Source organism: Macaca fascicularis, chromosome 10 (genome assembly GCF_037993035.2).
Source record: "Macaca fascicularis isolate 582-1 chromosome 10, T2T-MFA8v1.1".
In the NCBI taxonomy this organism is placed as follows: domain Eukaryota; kingdom Metazoa; phylum Chordata; class Mammalia; order Primates; family Cercopithecidae; genus Macaca; species Macaca fascicularis.
In genome coordinates, this window is record NC_088384.1 from 114,770,430 (window position 1) to 114,790,099 (window position 19,670).

General features: G+C 44.6%; 1 protein-coding gene across 16 annotated transcripts in view; it reads left to right on the forward strand.

Annotated features, from left to right (window-relative positions):
* Nucleotides 1-1,296, forward strand: part of LOC102141409 (aminopeptidase like 1) — a 62,992-nt gene extending 61,696 nt beyond the window's left edge. For 13 of the 16 annotated variants that reach the window (XM_045363192.3, XM_045363193.3, XM_045363194.3 and 10 more), the window contains one exon: nucleotides 13-1,296. In XM_045363192.3, the coding sequence (XP_045219127.1) occupies nucleotides 13-375 (363 nt within the window). In that variant the 3' untranslated portion in view covers nucleotides 376-1,296. The remainder of the gene's footprint in view (nucleotides 1-12) is intronic. The other 3 variants (XM_015429999.3, XM_005569441.3, XM_074005614.1) reach the window with 1 other exon arrangement.
* Nucleotides 1,297-19,670: the final 18,374 nt, after the last annotated feature.

The following is a 19,670-nucleotide window of genomic DNA, read 5'->3' on the forward strand; positions in this document are numbered from 1 at the left end:
TGGCCTCCCTAGGACCGAGACAACAGCCCCAGCTCCTGTGCTGGCCTCTTCATTGCCTCACACATTGGCTTTGACTGGCCCGGAGTCTGGGTCCACCTGGACATTGCTGCACCGGTGCATGCCGTGAGTGTCCCCACTCTCCACCAGCCCAGGCTGCTCCTGCCCTCTTGTCCAAACAGAGTGCCCCCCTGGCTCTGGAGCTGCTGGCCGAGCTCATCAGAAACTTCTGTGTCCGTGACCCAGCTTCCAGTCCGCTGTCCTGCCCAGGTCTCATCCTCCCTGGGAACAGAGTGGCTGCTGTGTGTGACCCTTCCCCAGCCAGCCTGTCCTCCACAGGGGGCCCTGGGCCCTCTGTCTCACCCATCCCCACCCTGAGGAGCTCCTGGGGTTGAGGCAGAGCATACAGGGCCTTGCCCACCACCTGTGTCTGGCCTGCTGGCCCTGAGTGTGTCCAGCCAGCAGCATGGAAGGCCCTGGGCTCCAGCTGGTGCTCAGGATCTCCTTCCTGAGAAGGGGACTGTGGGGCACGTGGAGGGGACTCAGGAGGTGAGGGGTCCCCAGGAGCCCCTCCCGTGCTGCAGCCCCACGCCCAGAGTCTCTGTCCTGCCCTTTGCTTGCAGGGTGAGCGAGCCACGGGCTTCGGTGTGGCCCTCCTGCTGGCGCTCTTCGGCCGTGCCTCTGAGGACCCTCTGCTGAACCTGGTGTCCCCGCTGGGCTGCGAGGTGGATGTCGAGGAGGGGGACGTGGAGAGGGACTCCAAGAGACGCAGGCTTGTGTGAGCCTCCTGCTTCAGCCCTGACAAACGGGGATCTTTTACCTCACTTTGCACTGATTAATTTTAAGCAATTGAAAGATTACCCTTCAGATGGGTTTTGGTTTTTCTTTGTGGTCGTCACCATGGTGGTGGAAACAGCTGAAGTTTTAGGAGACAGTTTACAGTTTGGTGCAGGCCACGGTGAGGGGACCGGCAAGCGCTGGGGCTTGTTTCTGTTAGTTACTTATAGGACTGAGACAGCTTCTGTAAATTGCTACCCTTGGGGCCTTCTGCACCCCGGGGTGAGGCCTCCTGCCTGCCTGGTGCCCTGTCCCAGCCCCAGGTCCTGTGCAGGGCACGCGTGTGGCTGACAGCCAGGCTCTTACTCCAGCCGGGGCTGCCAGGGCATCCAGCCAGCCCAGCCCTGTGAAAGATGGAACTGACTTGCTGCAGGGGACCCGATTTTATAGGGCAAGAGAAGTCACTCTGGCCTCTTAGAATTCACTTGAGGTTCAATTAAATATGGTCACACCACCCCCTCACCTGGCCTCCTTCTTCTTCCCTCCACCCTTCATTTTCAAAACGGGTCCTGGAGCACATCTGGGGACTGAAGTTCAGGGCTGCCTCCTGCTTCTCCCAGACCAGCTCTGGCTTTGAGCCCCAGCTGGTCAACCCAGTGTTGATGACAGGAGCCCGGGGAGGAGGACAGTGAGCCACTGGGCCTAGGCCTGGCCCTCCTGATCATTTTGATTTTCTGGGTGCGCACAGCACAGACTCCAGGCGAAAGCGCTGTGGGCTCTCGAAGTCTCCACAGCCCGGCAGCCTGCACGGAGGCTGTTCTGTCTCTCGAGGGTCCTGGAGCCTGTCCTGTGCAAGGCTGACTGTGCTTCCGCGCCCCTGGCCACACTGTCCCGGTGATAAAGGGCAGGGCCCCGAAGCCAATTCAGATTTCCCGGGAGCCCGCCAGGATTCAGGGAACCCCTGAACCTGGGCTCCAGGAAAAGCAGGTGAAGTGGGTCCATGGCACCCAGGAGCCCGCCTTCCACTGGCTTGGGTGACAGTGCAGGCCAGGACCTCGTCCCTGCCATGCATCCCCTTTGCCTTCAGTCGCAGCAGGGCTGCCTGGGGCCCCCCAGGAAGGGATTGGGTCTGAGGCCCCACAGGGAGGGGGACAGTGCTCCTCTCTCTCCAGCTGGGGCCGAGGGTGAGGACCTGGCTGCAGCTCTGCGGGACACGTGGCCCCAGGCTGCGTCCTGAGTCCCTGGCCACTTCACCCCAAGGGTCCCCAGGCTCCAAGTGCCCCCACAGCCCTGAAAATCAAGGTGACTCTTTCTGGGCCTGATCCCAAGCAAATATTTATTAACTGCCTGCTGTGTACACAGCCCTGGCTGGGCCTGAAACAGCAAGAACTGGCTCCAAGGTCCTGGCCCTGTCTGAGGAAACTGCCACCCAACACAATGCCAGCCATTGTGGGCAGCAGCCGGGCAGACGGAGCCGGAGCTTCCAAGCAGGGGCGGCTGCAGCCGGGCTGGGAGCCTTCACGGGTCATTAGCTTGCTTAATGGCGCTGCAGTAGGCCCCGCTCGCCGGCCTCCCCTGAGACACCCAGAGGAGGCAGAGGTCACGAGGTGGTCTGGCTCCTTCTCCAGGGCGGCTGGCACCGTCTGCTCCCCCTACCAGGGGTGCACCCGTGTGGACACAGGATGCAGGGTCAGGGAGCAGGGGAGGAACTGAGTCTCCCTTGTGCAGGCACAAAGGCGGCCTCAGGACCAGGGACCCAGCTGGGCACCAGCTGCTGGCTGGCCTGGCCTGCCTGCCAGCGTCAGGGGGCCCATGGGGGTGAGCCAGAGGCCTGGCTTTCCCCGGGGCCAAAGGGCTCTAGGAGGCAACGGCTGCTTCCCCAGGGCCCGCCAGAGCCCTGGCAACAGGGTCATGGGGCGGCCAGCAGTGCTGGGGGGCAGGTGGGTGCTCTGGGTCCACTTGATCATGGTTTCCGGGGAGCAGTGCAGGAAGATGAACTTGGTGCAGAGCCCCCACAGGCAGGCTAGCGCAAAGCTCCGAGCAAGTGCTCCCAGATGAACTTGGCCGAGAGCATCACCAGGGCCACGAGGAGCCCAGTGATGCTGGGGAAAGCAGGTGGGGCTAGGACCCCACCCACACCCGCTCCCTGGAATCCCCCGGCCCACCTGGGTGATGTTATCCCAAAGACAGGGACAGGAGATGAGAGGATGGAAATGTCTCTTTGGGAGAAAGGCTGCAGGAGCTGGAGGTGATGAACAGAGCAGGCGAGAGGAAAGGGAGGCCCCCTCCTCCCGCCATGTTAGAGAAGGGAGCCCTGGATCTGGCTGCCACCAGTGGCTTGTGCACACCTGGGGCTGAGGGCACACAGGGCTGCACATACACATTCAAGGCCACTGTGAGAACAGGTGAGCAGGGCCAGAGGGCTGTGGAAAGCCCAGCTGAAGGCTGCACTTCCAAGCTGAAGAGCGTGTTACCGGCATCTGCCAGGAAGCCTGGGCTCTGGGGGCTGTGTCATTGTAGATGACCACTTCCAGGTCGTGGCCACAGCCCCGGTTCTGGTCACAGCCAGGCCACCAATCCTCCTGCGCCACCCACCCTTATCCACCAGGCTGACTTCAGGGCATGGGCTGGCCTCAGTTGTGGCAGCCAGACCCTGATGTTGCACAAGAAGGCCGGCCAGTCCATATCCTGCAGCCTGCGAGGGTGCACTGGGTGAGAGGGGTACAGTCCCCAACCTGGGAGGGGACCCTGATGCAGGTCCCCAGAACTGAGGGAAAAGTCTCTCCCCAGAGGTCAGGTCTTTGTCAGCAAAGGTGGGAAACCAGGGGAGTGGCGGCCCCAGGCCCCAGAGACATTTGAAATGACCTCAGAAGACCCAGGGCCACTCAGGGCGACCACATCGGGGAGCTGCCTCTGACAGGCTGTGACGGATGTTTAAGGAAGGGATCGATGGTCACCTGACTCTCAGGAGTGCAGGAGAGGCCGCTGAGGCCCGTTCAGAAGGGACTGGGTGTTGGTCCCTGTGGACTCGGCCTCTGGCTGGTGGTGAGGAAGAGGATTTCTCACCACCCATCCTCTGGCCCCTGATGCCTGAGGGAGCAGACTCCTGTGAGGTGGTTTCCGGGAAGTTCGTCTCCAGCAGGAACTCCAGGCCAAGTGCACGTCTCTGATCACGTGTCACCGTGGCGGTGTGTGCGTGCATGCGTGTGCACTGGTCTGTGGCCTGTGGTGTGTGAGTCCCACTAGGACCCATGTGAGGTAAAGGGTCTTCCACCTCGCCTCTCATTCAGGCCCTCCCTGTACCACACAGACACCCATCTGTGCCCTCCCCTTCTGTGCCAGCAAACATGGAAGAGAGAGACACTTAAAAGAGGCAACTTGCATGGAATGAAGCTGTTTCTGTTGGGGAATGCTTGGATGTTCAATCATCTGAGAAAATCCTACGCCACCTCCCGATGCAGATTAATTACTCTAAGTGCAACTCCGATTGGCCTGGTGACCCCCCAGGAAACCTCTGAAGCTGTCCCAGGCTGTTCCCAACATAGGGCCTCCACTCTGGCACACCAGGACCCGAGGCCCGCGACAGGCTCCTCATTCCTGCCTCGCTCAAGGCTCAGGTCCCCCACCTGAAATACCCCCTCCCACCAGCATCTCCTGCCTCAGTCCTGCTGCCAGGTCCCCAGAAGCTCTTGTTCATGAGCTTGCCTGCCATCCACAGCCCCCACCACAACCCAAGTGGCTGTTGAATTCGCTGCCCTGATTCTCTGCCCAGAGCCTCGGTTCAGACTGTGTTCCCTGGCGAATTAGTGTTCAGCATTTTTGTTTATTTGTTTGTTCTTTAACAAAAGGTTGTTTTGGTTTGAGATTCAGCAAAAACACACACTGCATTCAGCTTCCTCTCCATTCAGGATTCAGTAAATTGGTTGTTTTCCCGTCTGCTTCAAGTCCTTGCCTCAAATGAGCCTTCAACAAGATAATGCATTTAAAAGCCCTTGGAAAAGTACCAGGCCCTGCACACATGTACAGCCCAGGCCCCGCGCACATGTACAGCCCAGGCCCCGCGCACATGGACGGCATTGTCATCGTGCAACTCTCAGAGGCAAACCCGGCAGTGCACAAAGTTCCCACCCCACCCACACGAGGCTCAGCTCCTGGGGAACATGGCCTCAGCGGGGGTCCTTCCCCACGGCCTCACAGATAGGGCTCAGGAGGGAAGGGGCTGCCATCGTGCAACCCTGCTGCTAGGCTGGTCCCCAAAGCCCAGACCTGTGCCCCTCCCCATGGCCCGGGCTTGCTTTCTTCCCTTGCACAGGGCTGAGGGGACAGGGATGCAGCAGATGAGATGCTAACACACCCTCAGGGAGGTGACAGTCCTTCCTGACATCCAGCCAATAGGCCATTTTTGCTTTCAGTGCCCGCTGGAATCCTGAGGGCTTTGGGGATCAGTCCAGGGAGCATTCTGCAGTCAGGAAAACAACATTGAAAACCAAAACCCACAATTAAAAAGCGTAGAAGCCTGGTTTACACCCACTGATAGCGCAGTTAGAACCCACAGCAGCCTCCATCTGAATGATCCGTTCCCATTGGCTGCGTAAGAAACTCAGTGATGTCATGTACCCCTTCACCTCCCCTAAATAAATTTAGCAGTAATGAGGGCAGTTACCCCAACTTCACAACCATGAGTACTTTTGAGCCTGAGACCCCCTTTCTCCTAACGAGTTGGATAATTTTCTGTGGCGTCCATGACCCAGCTTGTTCCAGTGCGTGAAAGCCCAGAGCCAACTTCCTTGTCCAATAATATTTGTTAAGCACTACTGGCATGCGATCCCAGAAAAATGAATCCCTCTTGCAGGTGTGTCTTCCCAGCCTGCAAGTGGAACGGCTTCCGGAAGAAGGAGCCGGCATGGTCCTGCAGGAGGCTGGAGGAGGGCTGTGCCCCTGGTACCCACAGGGGCAGGGGTGACTGAGTGACTGAGGACTACCCCCTATCGGGATGTTATTAGCCATTACCGGAAGAGCTAATGCATCATAAGCAATTTGCCACCTGCAAGGCAGCCCCTGGGAGGTGCTGTTATCTTCTCCCCCATTCCAGCAGGTGCAGAAGCCCCAGGTTGCACAGGTCGTTTGTGAAAGAGAAGGGGGCATCCAAATCCAGACGGCCCAGCAGATTCGCGTGTGCTGGCTGATGAAGGTGGGAGGGAGGGAGGGAGGGAAGTGAATAAATAGATGGCCGGACAGAGACATACAGCCAGGCCAAGAGGACTTGTTACTGTTGAATACCACAGACTCTGGGCCTCGGTTTCCTCATCTGTAAAATGGATGGGCCTTGCAAAACAAACATCTTCATGACTTTGGATTTGTCAGTGATTTCTTGGCTATGACACCAAAGGCACAGGCAACAAAAGAAAAAATAGACAAACTGGACTTCATGCAAAGTAAGAAATTTTTCACATCAAAAGACAGTATTCATAGAGTAAAAAGGCAACCCACACAATGGGAAAAAATTTGCAAATCATATACCTGATAAGAAATTGATATTCAGAATATATAAACTCCAGAAGTGCAACAACAACAATAAAAGAATCTGATCCAAAAACACTCAAAGGACTTCAATAGATAAGAAAGTACACAAATGGCAGATAAGCACACGAAAAGATGCTCAGCATGACCGTCATTCGAAAAATCGAAATTAAAACCCCAGTGAGAAACCACCTTGCATTCATTAGGAGGGCCACTATCACAAAAACAAAATAACAGGTGTTGATAAAAATGTAAGGGAATCACAATCCTGGCGCATGGTCAGTGGGAATGGAAAATGGGGCAGGTGCTGTGAAAAACAGTATGGCGGTTCCTCAAAAGATTACAAATAGAATGACCACATGATGCAGCAACTCCATTTCGGGGTATACACCCCAAAGAATTGAAAGCAAGGCCTCAAAGAGATATTTGCACACTCAGGTTCACAGCAGCATTATTCACAATCATTCAAATGTAGATGCAACCCAAATATCCATCAGTGGATGAACGAGTAATAATCAAATGTCACAAATACAAGGTGTGGATGTTCAGCCTTAAAAAGGAAGTTTTCGACACAGGCTACACCATGGATGAACCTTGAGGAATTATGTTAAGTCAAATAAGCCAGTCACAAAAAGACAAATACTGGAGGATTCCACTTTTACGAGGTAAGTTAGAGCAGTCAAAATCATAGAGACAGAAAGTAGGAGGGTGGTTGCCAGGAGGTGAAGGGAGGAGAGAATGAGGAGTTAGTGTTGAACGGGCACAGAGTTTCCATTTTATGAGATGAAAGGGGTTGTGGAGATGATGGTGGTGAGCGTTGTACATTATGAATGCACTTAATGCCACTCGACTGTACGTTCAAAAATGGGCAAGACGGCAGATTTTATGGTATGTGTATTTTACCACAATAAAAAGATAATACATTTAAAACATATAGATGGGCCCTGGACTCCTCTGGCCACCTGTGCCCCGCGAGGCAGGATGGCTCCATGTGCCGTGCCCAGGTCAGCGGAACTGGGCTCAAATCCCGACTCTGCCACTTTTGTAGCTTTGAGACCTGGCGTCTGTCAGCCAGATTCTTTACCTATGCAAAGGGGACATAGGTCCATGAAAGTGCCATGTAAATGGGCAAAAGACGACTCCTTTGGTCACGTCCTAAACCGCACCCTGCAACAGTTGTGCTCAGCAGAAAACCCTCTGTGCCAGGGCACTGCTGGAGCAAGGAGGGGCTCCTACAGGCTCTCTCGGGCACGCAGGAGCGTGCCAGCCAGTGGGTCTCGAGTTTCCTTATCCGTGTAGCACACCACGTGCTTGCCGGCCGCTTCCACATTCATGGCCAGACTAATTCCTGAACTGGGGAAGGAAAAACCAAGTGTAGATCTGGAGAAACAAAGGTAGCCCCAGATGCTCGGGCCTGGCTTCCTTCCCCGTCCAGTCTGCGCCCCGCACCCTCTGCCCTCTCAGCTCTGCTTCCTCCATCCAATCCTCACTTGGCCCTGAAAATTCCAAACCGTGGCACACGTGGCTCCTGCCCACTCCTGTGCAAACTCGTGGGTCCCCGAAGGAAGACATGGTATCTTCCTATGGCTGGAAGATGGCGCAGTCCTATTTCCTCCCCATGCTATAAATAAACGACTCACAGACAGCAGTTCTAGGCAGAGGGGATGGTGTCAGGGAACACTGCAGGCCCCCACCTCCCCTCTGCATGTAGTTTTGCATCCACTCATTCATTCAATCAACATTCATTGTGCTCCTGCTGTGTGTCAGGTACTGACAGACGAAGTTGAGGAGAGATGGCCCCTGCCCTCCCAGGGTTCACAGCCGCCAGGGAGACAGGTGCTCATCACATTATCGCCCAAAGAAATACACCACAAACTGGGATGACTGCTGTGAAGTATAGGCAGGTGGCATGATGACATTTTAAAGGGAGGCCTGTCATTGCTTGGGGAGGGGACCAGGTAGGGAACGCCTCCCCGGACGTATAGATATCTGAACTGAGAGCGCAAGGACGTGAGTACTCAAGGGTGCAGAAGATGGGGTAAATCAGTTCCAGCACAGGATGCAGCATGTGCAAAGGCCCAGGGCTGGAGTGGGCCATGACAAGTTACAGAAACGCAAAGGAGGCCACTGCTCCTGAAAAGGAGAGGGGGACACGGGGATGGGGGAGTGAGATGGGGTGGGAGAGGTGGACACAGGCCTTGCAGGTCATGAGGGAGTGCCATGTGAATATGACCATTTCCCTGAGGATACCCCAGTCCTCAGCACGGGGTGGCTGGAATTCACACAGAGAGCCACAGTCTTACTGACTTCAGAGGGAGGGAGTGGAATTTGGGCTGTCAGAGCCCAGGAAAGTCCCAGGGATGGGGGGAAGTGAGGACGTCCTGCAAGGCAAGAGGCAGAGCCCCTTGAAACTTGGTCTGACTCCTGTTTCTGGCCATGGTAGAGCTGCAGGGGCTACATTTACCTACTGCTTTAGATGAGTTAGAAAGCCAGACAAATATATAGAAAGCAGTGTTTCAGACACAAGAAACATGCAGCACCAGAATGATGCCTGCGAGAAATGGAACAAATGACATGAGCCTCCAACCAGCCCAGCTCCCTGCCTGGAGAGAGCTTCCAGGTGTGGCCCAGGGAGGAGAAACCAAGCCAAGCCCAGGCAGGGGGGCTCCATGAGCTCAAGCGACAGAGTTGAACATCCAGGATGGCCAAGGCAGCTGGAGTTTGCTGGACAGAGAACTGGGAAGAAGAGAGTGGCACGGAGAGAAAGACAATATCAAAACATCTAATACTCTTAATTGAAATCCCTAAGAGAAGAAAGATTTGTGCAGATAAATATTTTTTGAAAGAATGATAGCAGAACCTTTCCAAATATGGGAAAAGCCATAAATTTACAGGTTCAAGAAGTTTAGAGGACTCCAAACAGGATAAATTCAAAAAAAGGCACACCCGAACACATCATAATCAGATTACTGAAAACCAAAGATAAATATCTAAAAAGCAGCCAGAGAAAAAGCACACCTACCATAGTGATAAATAATGACTGAAGATTAACCAGAAAAAGTGGTTGTCAGAAGACACAGAAACACATCTTTAAAAGCATGAAACCAAAGAACTGTCAACTCAGAATTCTACATAGAGCAAAAATTGTCAAGAATGAAAGAAAAAAAAAAAAGACACACTCTGAGGAAGAAGAAGAAAAGAATTAAAGAATCCAACACCAGTAGACCGACTCTGAAAGAAAGGGCGTTCTTCAGACAAAGGACTTACACCAGTATAAGACTTGGAACTTCAGGAATGAAGGAAGAACAACAGAAAAGGTAAATATAATGGGCTACTTTTCTTCTCCAAAGTACCTAAAATGTATATAAGCTATCAAAAGCAAATATTATAACATTATCAAGGGGATTCAATGTATGTAGATTTAATACATATGACAATTATAACAGAGAAGTTAAAAGTATAACATAAAGAGGGTAAAATATGACACAGAGAAGGTAAAGATAACCACGTGGTTATAAGCCTTCTATATTTTACATGTTATGATAAAATACTAACTCTAAATAGATTATGAAAGGTTAGGTATGTATATAATCCCTAAAGCAGCAACTAAAAAATAACACAAAGAGATATAACAACAAAAGCCAATAAATAAAATAAATAGAATGCTAAAAATATTCACATCATTCAAAAAAAGACAGAGAAAGGAACATAGAAAAAAATGAGAAAATAGAAAAATAATAAAATGGTAGACCTAAATCTGACTATATCAATAATGACATTAAATTGAAACAGTTTAAATATAGCAGTGAAACAAAATTGTCACATTGGATTGAAAAAAAAAAAAAAAAACAGAATCCAATCATATGTTAAATGATACGGTTTGGCTGTGTCCCCACCAAAATCTCATCTTGAATTCCCACATGTTATGGGAGGGACCGAGTAGGATGTAATTGAATCATGGGGGAAGGCCTTTCCTGTGCTATTCTCATGATAATGAATTAGTCTCATGAGATCTGATGGTTTTGAAAAACAGGAGTCTCCCTACACAAGCCCTCTCTTTGCCTGCTGCCATCCATGTAATACATGATTTGCTCCTCTTTGCCTTGCGCTATGACTATGAGGCTTTCCCAGCCACATGGAACTGTAAGTCCAATTAAACTTCTTTCTTTTGTAAATTGCCCAGTCTCGGATATGTCTTTATCAGCCGCATGAAAACAGACTAATATACTATATATAAGAAATACACTTTAAATACAATTGTATAGACTGGAAATTAGTGAACTATGGCTCAGAGGCCAAATACAGCCCATGGCCTGTTTTTAAGAATGGTTTTTACATTTCTTAAGGGTCGTGAAGAAGAAAAGGAGGGGAAGAAAGAGGCAACAGAAAACATATGTAGCCACAAAACCTACAGTATAAATAAATATATATATATATATGTATATACACACACATATATACAATTTTTTTTTTTTTTTTTTTTTTTTTTTTTTTTTGAGACAGAGTTTCGCTCTGACACCCAGGCTGCAGTGCAGTGGCGCGATCTTGGCTCACTGCAAGCTCCGCCTCCTGGGTTCATGCCATTCTCCTGCCTCATCCTCCTGAGTAGCTGGGACTACAGGCGCCCACCACTGCACCTGGCTAATTTTTTTGTATGCTTAGTAGAGACAGGGTTTCACCGTGGTCTCAATCTCTTGACCTCATGATCAGCCTGCCTCAGCCTCCCAAAGTGCTGGGATTACAGGCGTGAGCCACCGCGCCTTGCCACCTAAAATATTTACTATTAATAACTGGCCCTTTGCAGAAAAAAGTTTGCTGGCCCCTCAATTGACAGATTAAAAGTAAAAGGATAAAAATGATATACCAAGCAAATACTCATCAAAACAAAGTAGAAATGGCTATATTACTATCAGATAAATAAGACTTCAGAACAACAAAAAATTACCAGGTACAAATAGGGGTGTTACATAATAATAAAATAACCAATTCACCAAGAAGACATAACGGTCCTAAACAGTAGATTCCCCAATGACAGAGCTTCAAACTACATAAGACAAAAACTGATAGAACTAAAAGAAGAAATCCACAGTTATGTTTGGAGACTTCATCACTTCTTTCTCAGTATAGAATACATAGATGGAAATTCAACACATGTATAGAAGACCTGAATAACAGTACCAACTTGACCTAATTGATGTTTATCAGTCACTGCAGCCAACAGTAATGAAACATGTATTCTTTTCAAGTACAAATGGAACATTCACCAAAATAGATCATATCCTGGGTCCTTAAAAGCTTAACCTTAAAAGAATTAAAAATTATATGATGTATAGTCTCGGACCATCAGGGACTTAAACTAGAAATTGACAACAGAAGGATATCTAGAAAATTCACAAACATTTGGAAATTACACAACATACCTCTAAATAATCTGTATGTCAAAGAGAAAGTGCCAAATGATCTAAGATTATACTTTAAGAAACTAGAAAAAGAACAAATTAAACCCAAAGAAAATAGAATAAAAGAAATAAGGGCAGAAATTAGTATAACTGAAAACAGAAAAATAGAAAAAGAAAAATAAATTAAACCCAATGTTAGGTTTTTGAAAATATTTAATACACTTGATAACTCTCTAGGGAGACTAACTGCAATAAAAAGAGAGAAAACACAAATTATAAATATCAGAAATAAAAAAGGAGATACCACTAGACACTACAGATATTAAAAGAATAACAAGGTGATACTATGAAGAACTCTACCCATAAATTAACAATCTATATAAAATGATGGATTCATTGAAAGACACAAAGCACCAAAATTCGCCCAAGGAGAAAGTGATAACCTGATATGCCTTTCTACTAAAGAAACTGCATTCTTATTTTAAGACCTTCCAATACACAAAACTCCAGACCAAGATGATTTCATAGGCAAATCCTACTAAATATTTAATGATGCAATAATGCCAATTATATCCAAGCTCTTTCAGAAAATAAGAGAGCACTTTCTAACTTATTTAATGAGGCCAACATTATCCTGATATCAAAAACAAAGACATTAGAAGAAAACTAAAGATTGACAACTCATTCATATCTGTACAAAAATCCTCAACAAAGTAGTAGTAAGTTAAACCCAGCAATATACAAAAAGACAATGTATTATGACCAAATGAGGTTTATCCTGGGAAAGAAAAGCTGGTTCAGCATTAGAAAATAAATTAATGTAATTCATCATGTTAGCATGCTAAAGAAGGAAAATCATGTGATCATTTCAATAAATGAGGGAACAGTACTTGAGAAAATTCAACATCCATTTATGATTTTAAAAACCTCTCAGCAAACTGGGTGCAGCAGCTCACACCTGTAATCCCAGCACTTTGGGAGGCTGAACCAGGCAGATCACTTGAGCCCTGGAGTTCAAGACTAGCTTGGCCAATATGGTGAAACCCCATCTCTACCAAAAATATAAAAAATTAGCTGGGCATGGTGGGAGGCACCTGTAATCCCAGCTACTTGGGAGGCTGAGGTAGGATAATTGCTTGAACCTGGGAGGCAGAGGTTGCAGTGAGTCAAGATCATGCCACTGTGCTCCAGCCTGAGCAACAGAGCATGACTCTGTCTCAAAAAAAAAAAAAAACAAAAAAAAAAACCTCTCAGCAAACTATGAACACAAAGGTGTTCAACCTAGTAAAGGGTATCTACAAAAGAACTATGCCTAACATTACACTTAATGGCAAAAGACTCAAAGTTCTCCCAAGGCAAGGATATCTATTCACCACCATACTGAAAGCCCTAGAATGTGCAATAATGCATGAAAAAGTAAAAAAAAAAAAAAAAAAAAAAAGAACTGACAAGGAGGAAATAAAGACAGATAACATGACTATCTGTGTAGAAAATGCTATAATCTACTGGATTCTACTGAAAAGTCTCTAGAATACTAAGTGACTTTAGTAAGGCTAGAGGATACAAGGCCAATATCAATAATCAGTTGTATTTCTATATATTAACAATTAATATTTCAAATATGAATTTTAAAAATCAGCATCATACCCATGTTCATAGCAGCATTATTTTCAATAGCGAAAAGGTAGAAGCAACCCGTCTCCATCAACGGATGAATGGATAAATAAAATGTGATACATGCATACAATGTATGTATATTCAGCATGAAAGAGGAAGGAAATTCTAACTCATGGTTCAACTTGGATGAACCTTGAAGACATTATGCTTAAGTAAAATAAGATGGTCACGAAAGGACAAATACAATTATTATTCCACGTATATGAGTTCCCTAGTCAGATTCATAGAGACGGAAAGCAGAATGGGATTTCCAAGGGTTAGGGGAAGGGACACTAAAGAGTTCATGTTTAACAGGGACAGTTTTAGTTTTACATCATAGAAAAGAGTTCTGTGGTTGGATGGTGGTGATGGCAGCACACCATATGAATGTACTTACTACCACTGAACTGTACAGTTAAAAATGATTAAGATACATTTTAGATGTTCATTGTACCAACATTTTGAAAAATTTTAAAAGTCAGGTTTAAATGGGAACTCTAGAGCTAAAAAATTGCAATATCTCACATGAAAGATTCACTAAATGTACTTAACAACATAGCAGAGACAGCAAAAGAGAGGGTCACTAGACTTAAAGACAGGTAAATAGCATAACGCAGAAAAGAAAGATGAAGGAGAATGAATCAAGTTCCAGTGACCTTTCAGACAATATCAATCAGCTATTTATTTATTTATTTATTTATTTTAGGGGGAGAGGATGGAACTGAAAGAATATTTGAAGAAAAACAGTCAAAAATTCCCCAAATTTGGTAGGAAAAAAATCAACTAAGATCCAGAATGACCAGCAAAAACACAAGCAAGATAAATGTAAAGAAAACCATGACAAGAAGGTCATAATCATGTTGTTGAAAACCCAAGATAAAAAAGAATTTCAAAAGCAGTCAGAGATAAAAGACGTTACAATCAAGGTTGGCAGTACAGTTGACACTGACTTTTCTCAGGAATAATGAAGATTAGGAGATAAGAGAACAACATCTTCAAATGTCTGCATTAGGAAAAAAATTTCCAAACCTCTCAACTCAGAATTCCATAGACAGCAAAAATATCCTGGCTGGGCACAGTGGCTCACGCCCATAATCCCAGCACTTTGGGAGGTCGAGGCGGGTGGATCACCTGAGGTCAGGAGTTCAAGACCAGTCTGGCCAACATGGTGAAACCCCATCTCTACTAAAAATACAAAATTAGCTGGGCATGGTGGTGGCCACCTGTAATCCCATCTACTCAGGAGGCTGAGGCAGGAGAATCACTTGAACCCAGGAGGCAGAGGTTGCTTTGAGTCAAGATCATACCATTGCACTCCAGCCTGGACAACAAGAATGAAACTCTGTCTCAAAGAAACAAACAAACAAAAAATACATCTTTAAAAATGAGGATGAAATAGTGACATTTGCTTTTATTTTTTTCTTTTCTTTTTTTTGAGATGGAGTCTTGCTCTGTCACCCAGGCTGGTGTGCAGTGGCGTAATCTTGGCTCACTGCAACTTCTGCCTCCCAGGTTCGAGCAATTCTCCTGCCTCGGCTTCCCGAGTAGCTGGGATCACAGGCACACATCACATTTTCTTTTTTTCTTTTTTTGAGTCGGAGTCTCACTCTGTCACCTAGGCTAGAGTGCAGTGGCATGACCTCAGCTCACTGCAACCTCTGCCTCCCGAGTTTAAGCAATTCTCCTGCCTCAGCCTCCCAAGTAGCTGGGACTATAGGCGTGTGCCACCACACCCAGCTAATTTTTGTATTTTTTTGGTAGAGACGGGTTTTCACCATGTTGGCCATGATGGTCTCGATCTCCTGACCTCGTGATCTGCCTGCCTTGGCCTCCCAAAGTGCTGGGATTACAGGCATAAGCCACCACGCCCAGCCAATAGTGACATTTTCAAATGTTGAAAACAGTAACAATAGGAACAACAAAAAACAGAGAATTTATAACTAGTAGACTTGCCCCACAAGATCTTCTAAAGCAGACTGTCCAACCTTTTGGCTTCCCTGGGCCACAGTGGAAGAATTGTCTTGGGCCACGAATCAAATATACTCACACTAATGATAGCTGATGAGCTAAAAAAAAAAAAAAAAAAAATCACAAAAAAACTCATAATGTTTTAAGAAAGTTTATGAATTTGTGTTGAGCCTCACTCTAAGCCGTCCTGGGCTGCATGGTCTGTGGGCCATGGGTTGGACAAGCTCATTCTAAAGGATGTTCTGACTGAAGGTAAATGACAGCAGATAGAATTCAGATCTAAAGGAAGAAATAAAAAGCAACTAAAATGGTAAAAACATGGATTATTTAAAATAATTTTTTCTTTTTTGAATTTTCTTAGAAGACAACTGACTGCTTAACCAAAAATTATAGCATCATATGGCAAGGTGTATGACATGTGTATATGTAAAGCATATAGCAACAAAGAACAAAGGATCATGTCAGAGTGGATAAGTGGATCTATATTGTTGTAATGTTCATATATATTAGATGAAGTACAGTATCAAATACTCTTATTCACAAATTATCACTACCCTGGCTTCTCTAAACTCTAGATTCTTGTTCAACTCATAGATTTCACTGAATTTTGCATACCCACTCCCTGTGCTGTGGCCTAGAAAATCTTTTCAGGCACAAAAAGAGGAAAAAGGAAATGAGAAACAAATGAAACATATAAAAACATATAACAAGATAATGAATTTAAATTTAACCATATTACAATAAATGTAAATAGTCTAAACACACCTGTTAAAAATAAGAGACAATAAGCTTGGATATAAAAACAATACCCAACTCTAAGCTGTTTACTAGAAATCCACTTCAAAAGCTGAAAGTAAGGAATAGTAAAAGGATGGAAAAAGGTATATACTAACACTTATCAAAAGAAATCTGGAGTTGCTGTGATAGTATAAAGATAATGTGGATTTAAGGGCAGGAAATATTACAAGGAAAAGGAGGATCATTTAGAATCATAAAAAGGACAATTCCTGAAGAAGAACCAAATCATCGTAAATATTTATACACCAAATAATAGAGCTTCAAAATACATGAAGCAAAAACTGGCAGATTTCAAAAGAGAAATAGACAAATTCATAGTTAGTTGGAGTTCTCAAAACCTTTCAATAAAACAGGTAGAAAGTAAATATATGGAAGACCTGAACAATGCCATCAACAATGACAGCAGAATACACATTATTTTCAAGGGCACATAAAACATTCATTAAGATAGACCATATTCAGAACCATAAAGCAACTCTCAATAAATTTATTTATTTGTTTGTTTGCTTTTATTTGTAGAGATGTGTTGCTATGTGGCTCAGGCTTGTCTGAAACTCCTGGCCTTAATTGATCCTCCCACCTCAGCCTCCCCAAGTGCTGGGATTACAGGTGTGAGCCACCATGTCCAGCCTCTCAATAAATTTAAAAGAACTGAAATTGTGCAAATAATATCTCTGACCATAATGAAATGAAATTAAAAATTAATAGCAACAATATCTGGAAACTTCCTAAATGTGTAGAAACGAAAGAGCATTCTTAAAAAAAAAAAAATCCCATGGGTTAAGGAAGAAATTACAAGAATAAGTATAAAATATTTGTACGAAATGAAAATTAAAGCAGGACTTAAATTAGTGGGATGCAGCTAAAGCTTAGAAGAAAATGTCAAACATTAGATACTTACATTAGAAAAGTAGCAAGAACCCAAATCAATGATCTAAATTTCTACCTTAATAAACTAGAAAAAAAGGATAAATTAAACCCAAAGTACAAGAGAAAACAGAGAAATTATACAGAGAAATCAACCAAAACAAAACTTATTTTATTTTTTAAGACAGAGTCTCACTGTATTGCCCAGGCTAGAGTGCAGTGGCATGATCTCAGCTCACTACAAACCCTGCCCCCTGGATTCAAGTGATTCTCATGTCTCAGCCTCCTAAGTAGCTGGGATTACAGGCACCTGCCACCACACCTGGCTAGTTTTTGTATTTTTAGTAGAGATGGGGTTTCACCATGTTGGCCAGACTGGTTTTGAACTCCTGACCTCGAAGTGATCTGCCCGCCTCGGCCTCCCAAACTGCTGGGATTACAGGCATGGGCCACCTGTAACAAGGTGGAAACAAGAGGAAACAAGAAAGATATAAATTAGCAATAATAGAATTAAAGAGAGATGATTACTACAGATCATATAGGAATGAAAAGGATAATAAGTGAATATTATGAACAATTTTTGTCAATAAATTTAGCAACAGGTCAGATGAACAAATATCTTAAAAGACACAAAGAATAAAAACTCACTCAGGACGAAATACGTAACCTGAATAACAATATAACTACTAAATAAATTGAATTTAAATTTGAATTTGAAGGAATTGAAGCTGATTTTGTACTTTAAAACCTTCTCACAGAGACAACCCCAGGCCCAGATAACTTTGCTAGTGAATTCTACCAAATATTTAAGAGATAGTATCAATTCCATGCTAATTCTTCCAGAAAACAGAAGAGGAAGTTCCACTTTCAAACTCCTTTTATGAGGCTAGCATTGCTCTGAGACATACATATCACAAGAATAGAAAACTACAGAACAATATCCCTCATAAACATAGGTGCAAGAATTATCAACACACTTACAAATTGTAAAAACAAAAATAATACATATTTATAAATATATATGTATATATACATTAAAAATATTTGTGTATTGAAATATGTATGTGTAATGTGTGTGTATATATATAAAAGACATATGTACATGAGATACCTCATGACCAAGTGAAGCTTATCCTGGGAATTCAAAAGGGCTAGTTTAATGTTGGAAAATCAGTGAAATGCGTATATCAATGACACACAATCACATCAACATGTGTGAAAAAGTCCTTGGACAAAATTTAACATTCATTCACAATTTTTTAAATTCTTGGCAAACTAGGAATAGAAGGAAACTTCCTTAACCCAATAATGAGCAACTACAAAAATCTTCAGCTAATATTATAGTTTATGGTAAATTATGGAATGCTTTCTTAAGATTAAGAGCAAGGCAAGGATGTACACTCTCACCATCTTATTCAACAGAGTCCAAGAAGTCCCAGCTACTGTAATAAAGCAAAAAAACAAAACAAAAAAAACAACAGAAAACCAACAAAAAACAGGCCTATGCTATAATTATCAGCTTAACAAAATATGTGCATGATCTCTATGCTGAAAATTATAAAATGCTGAGGAAATAAAAGACCTAACTAAATGGAGAGACATGCCATATTCATGGATTGGAAAATTCAATATAATAAAGATGCAAATTCACCTCAAATAGGTATTTAGGTTTAATATAATTTCTATCAAAATTCCAAGTTTTAAAATACACATAGACAAGCTTATTCTAAAATTTATATGGCACTTTGGGAGACTGAGGCGGGTGGATCACTGGAGGTGAGGAGTTCAAAACCAGCCTGGCCAACATGGGGAAACCCCATATCTGCTAAAATACAAAATAATTAGCCAGGCATGGTAGTGGGCACCTATAATCCCAGCTACTCAGGAGGCTGAGGCAGAAGAATCACTTGAACCCGGGAGGCAGAGGTTGCAGTGAGTTAAGATCATGCCAGTGCACTGGCAACAGAGGAAGACTCCATCTCAAAATAAATAAATAAATAAAATAAAATATATACGGAAAGACACCACCCTAGGATAGCTAAAACAACAAAGAAGAATAAAATGAGAGGACACACTCTGATATTTAAGGTTTACACTTTAGCTACAGTAATCAAGACAGTATGGTACTGGTGGAGGGGAACCACATCAATGAATGGAATAGAATAGAGAACCCAGAAAGAGACCCACACAAATATGCTCCAAACTGATATTTAACAAAGGCACAAAGGCTATTCAACAGAGGAAGGATAATCTTTTCAACAAATGGTATTGGAGTAATTGGATATCCATAAGCAAGAAAATGAACATCTACCTAAATCCCACACTTTATGCAAAATTAACTCAAATTGATTATGGAGTTACTATGGAACTATAAACTTTTAGAAAAAGACATGGAGAGAATCTTCAGGATTTAGGGCTAGACAAAGAATTCTTAGACTTAATACCAAAAGCGTGATCCATAAAAAGAAAAACGGATAAATTGAACCTCATCAAAATTTAAAATATTTGTTTTACCAAAGACGATGCTAAGAGAATGAAAAGATAAGCTATGGATTGTAAGAAAATATTTGCAAGCCATATGTTCAACAAAAAATAAACTAGTATCTGGAATACATAAAGAATTCTCAAAACTAAACAGTAAAAAGCAAACAACCCAATTAGAAATATGGGCCAAAGACAGGAATAGAG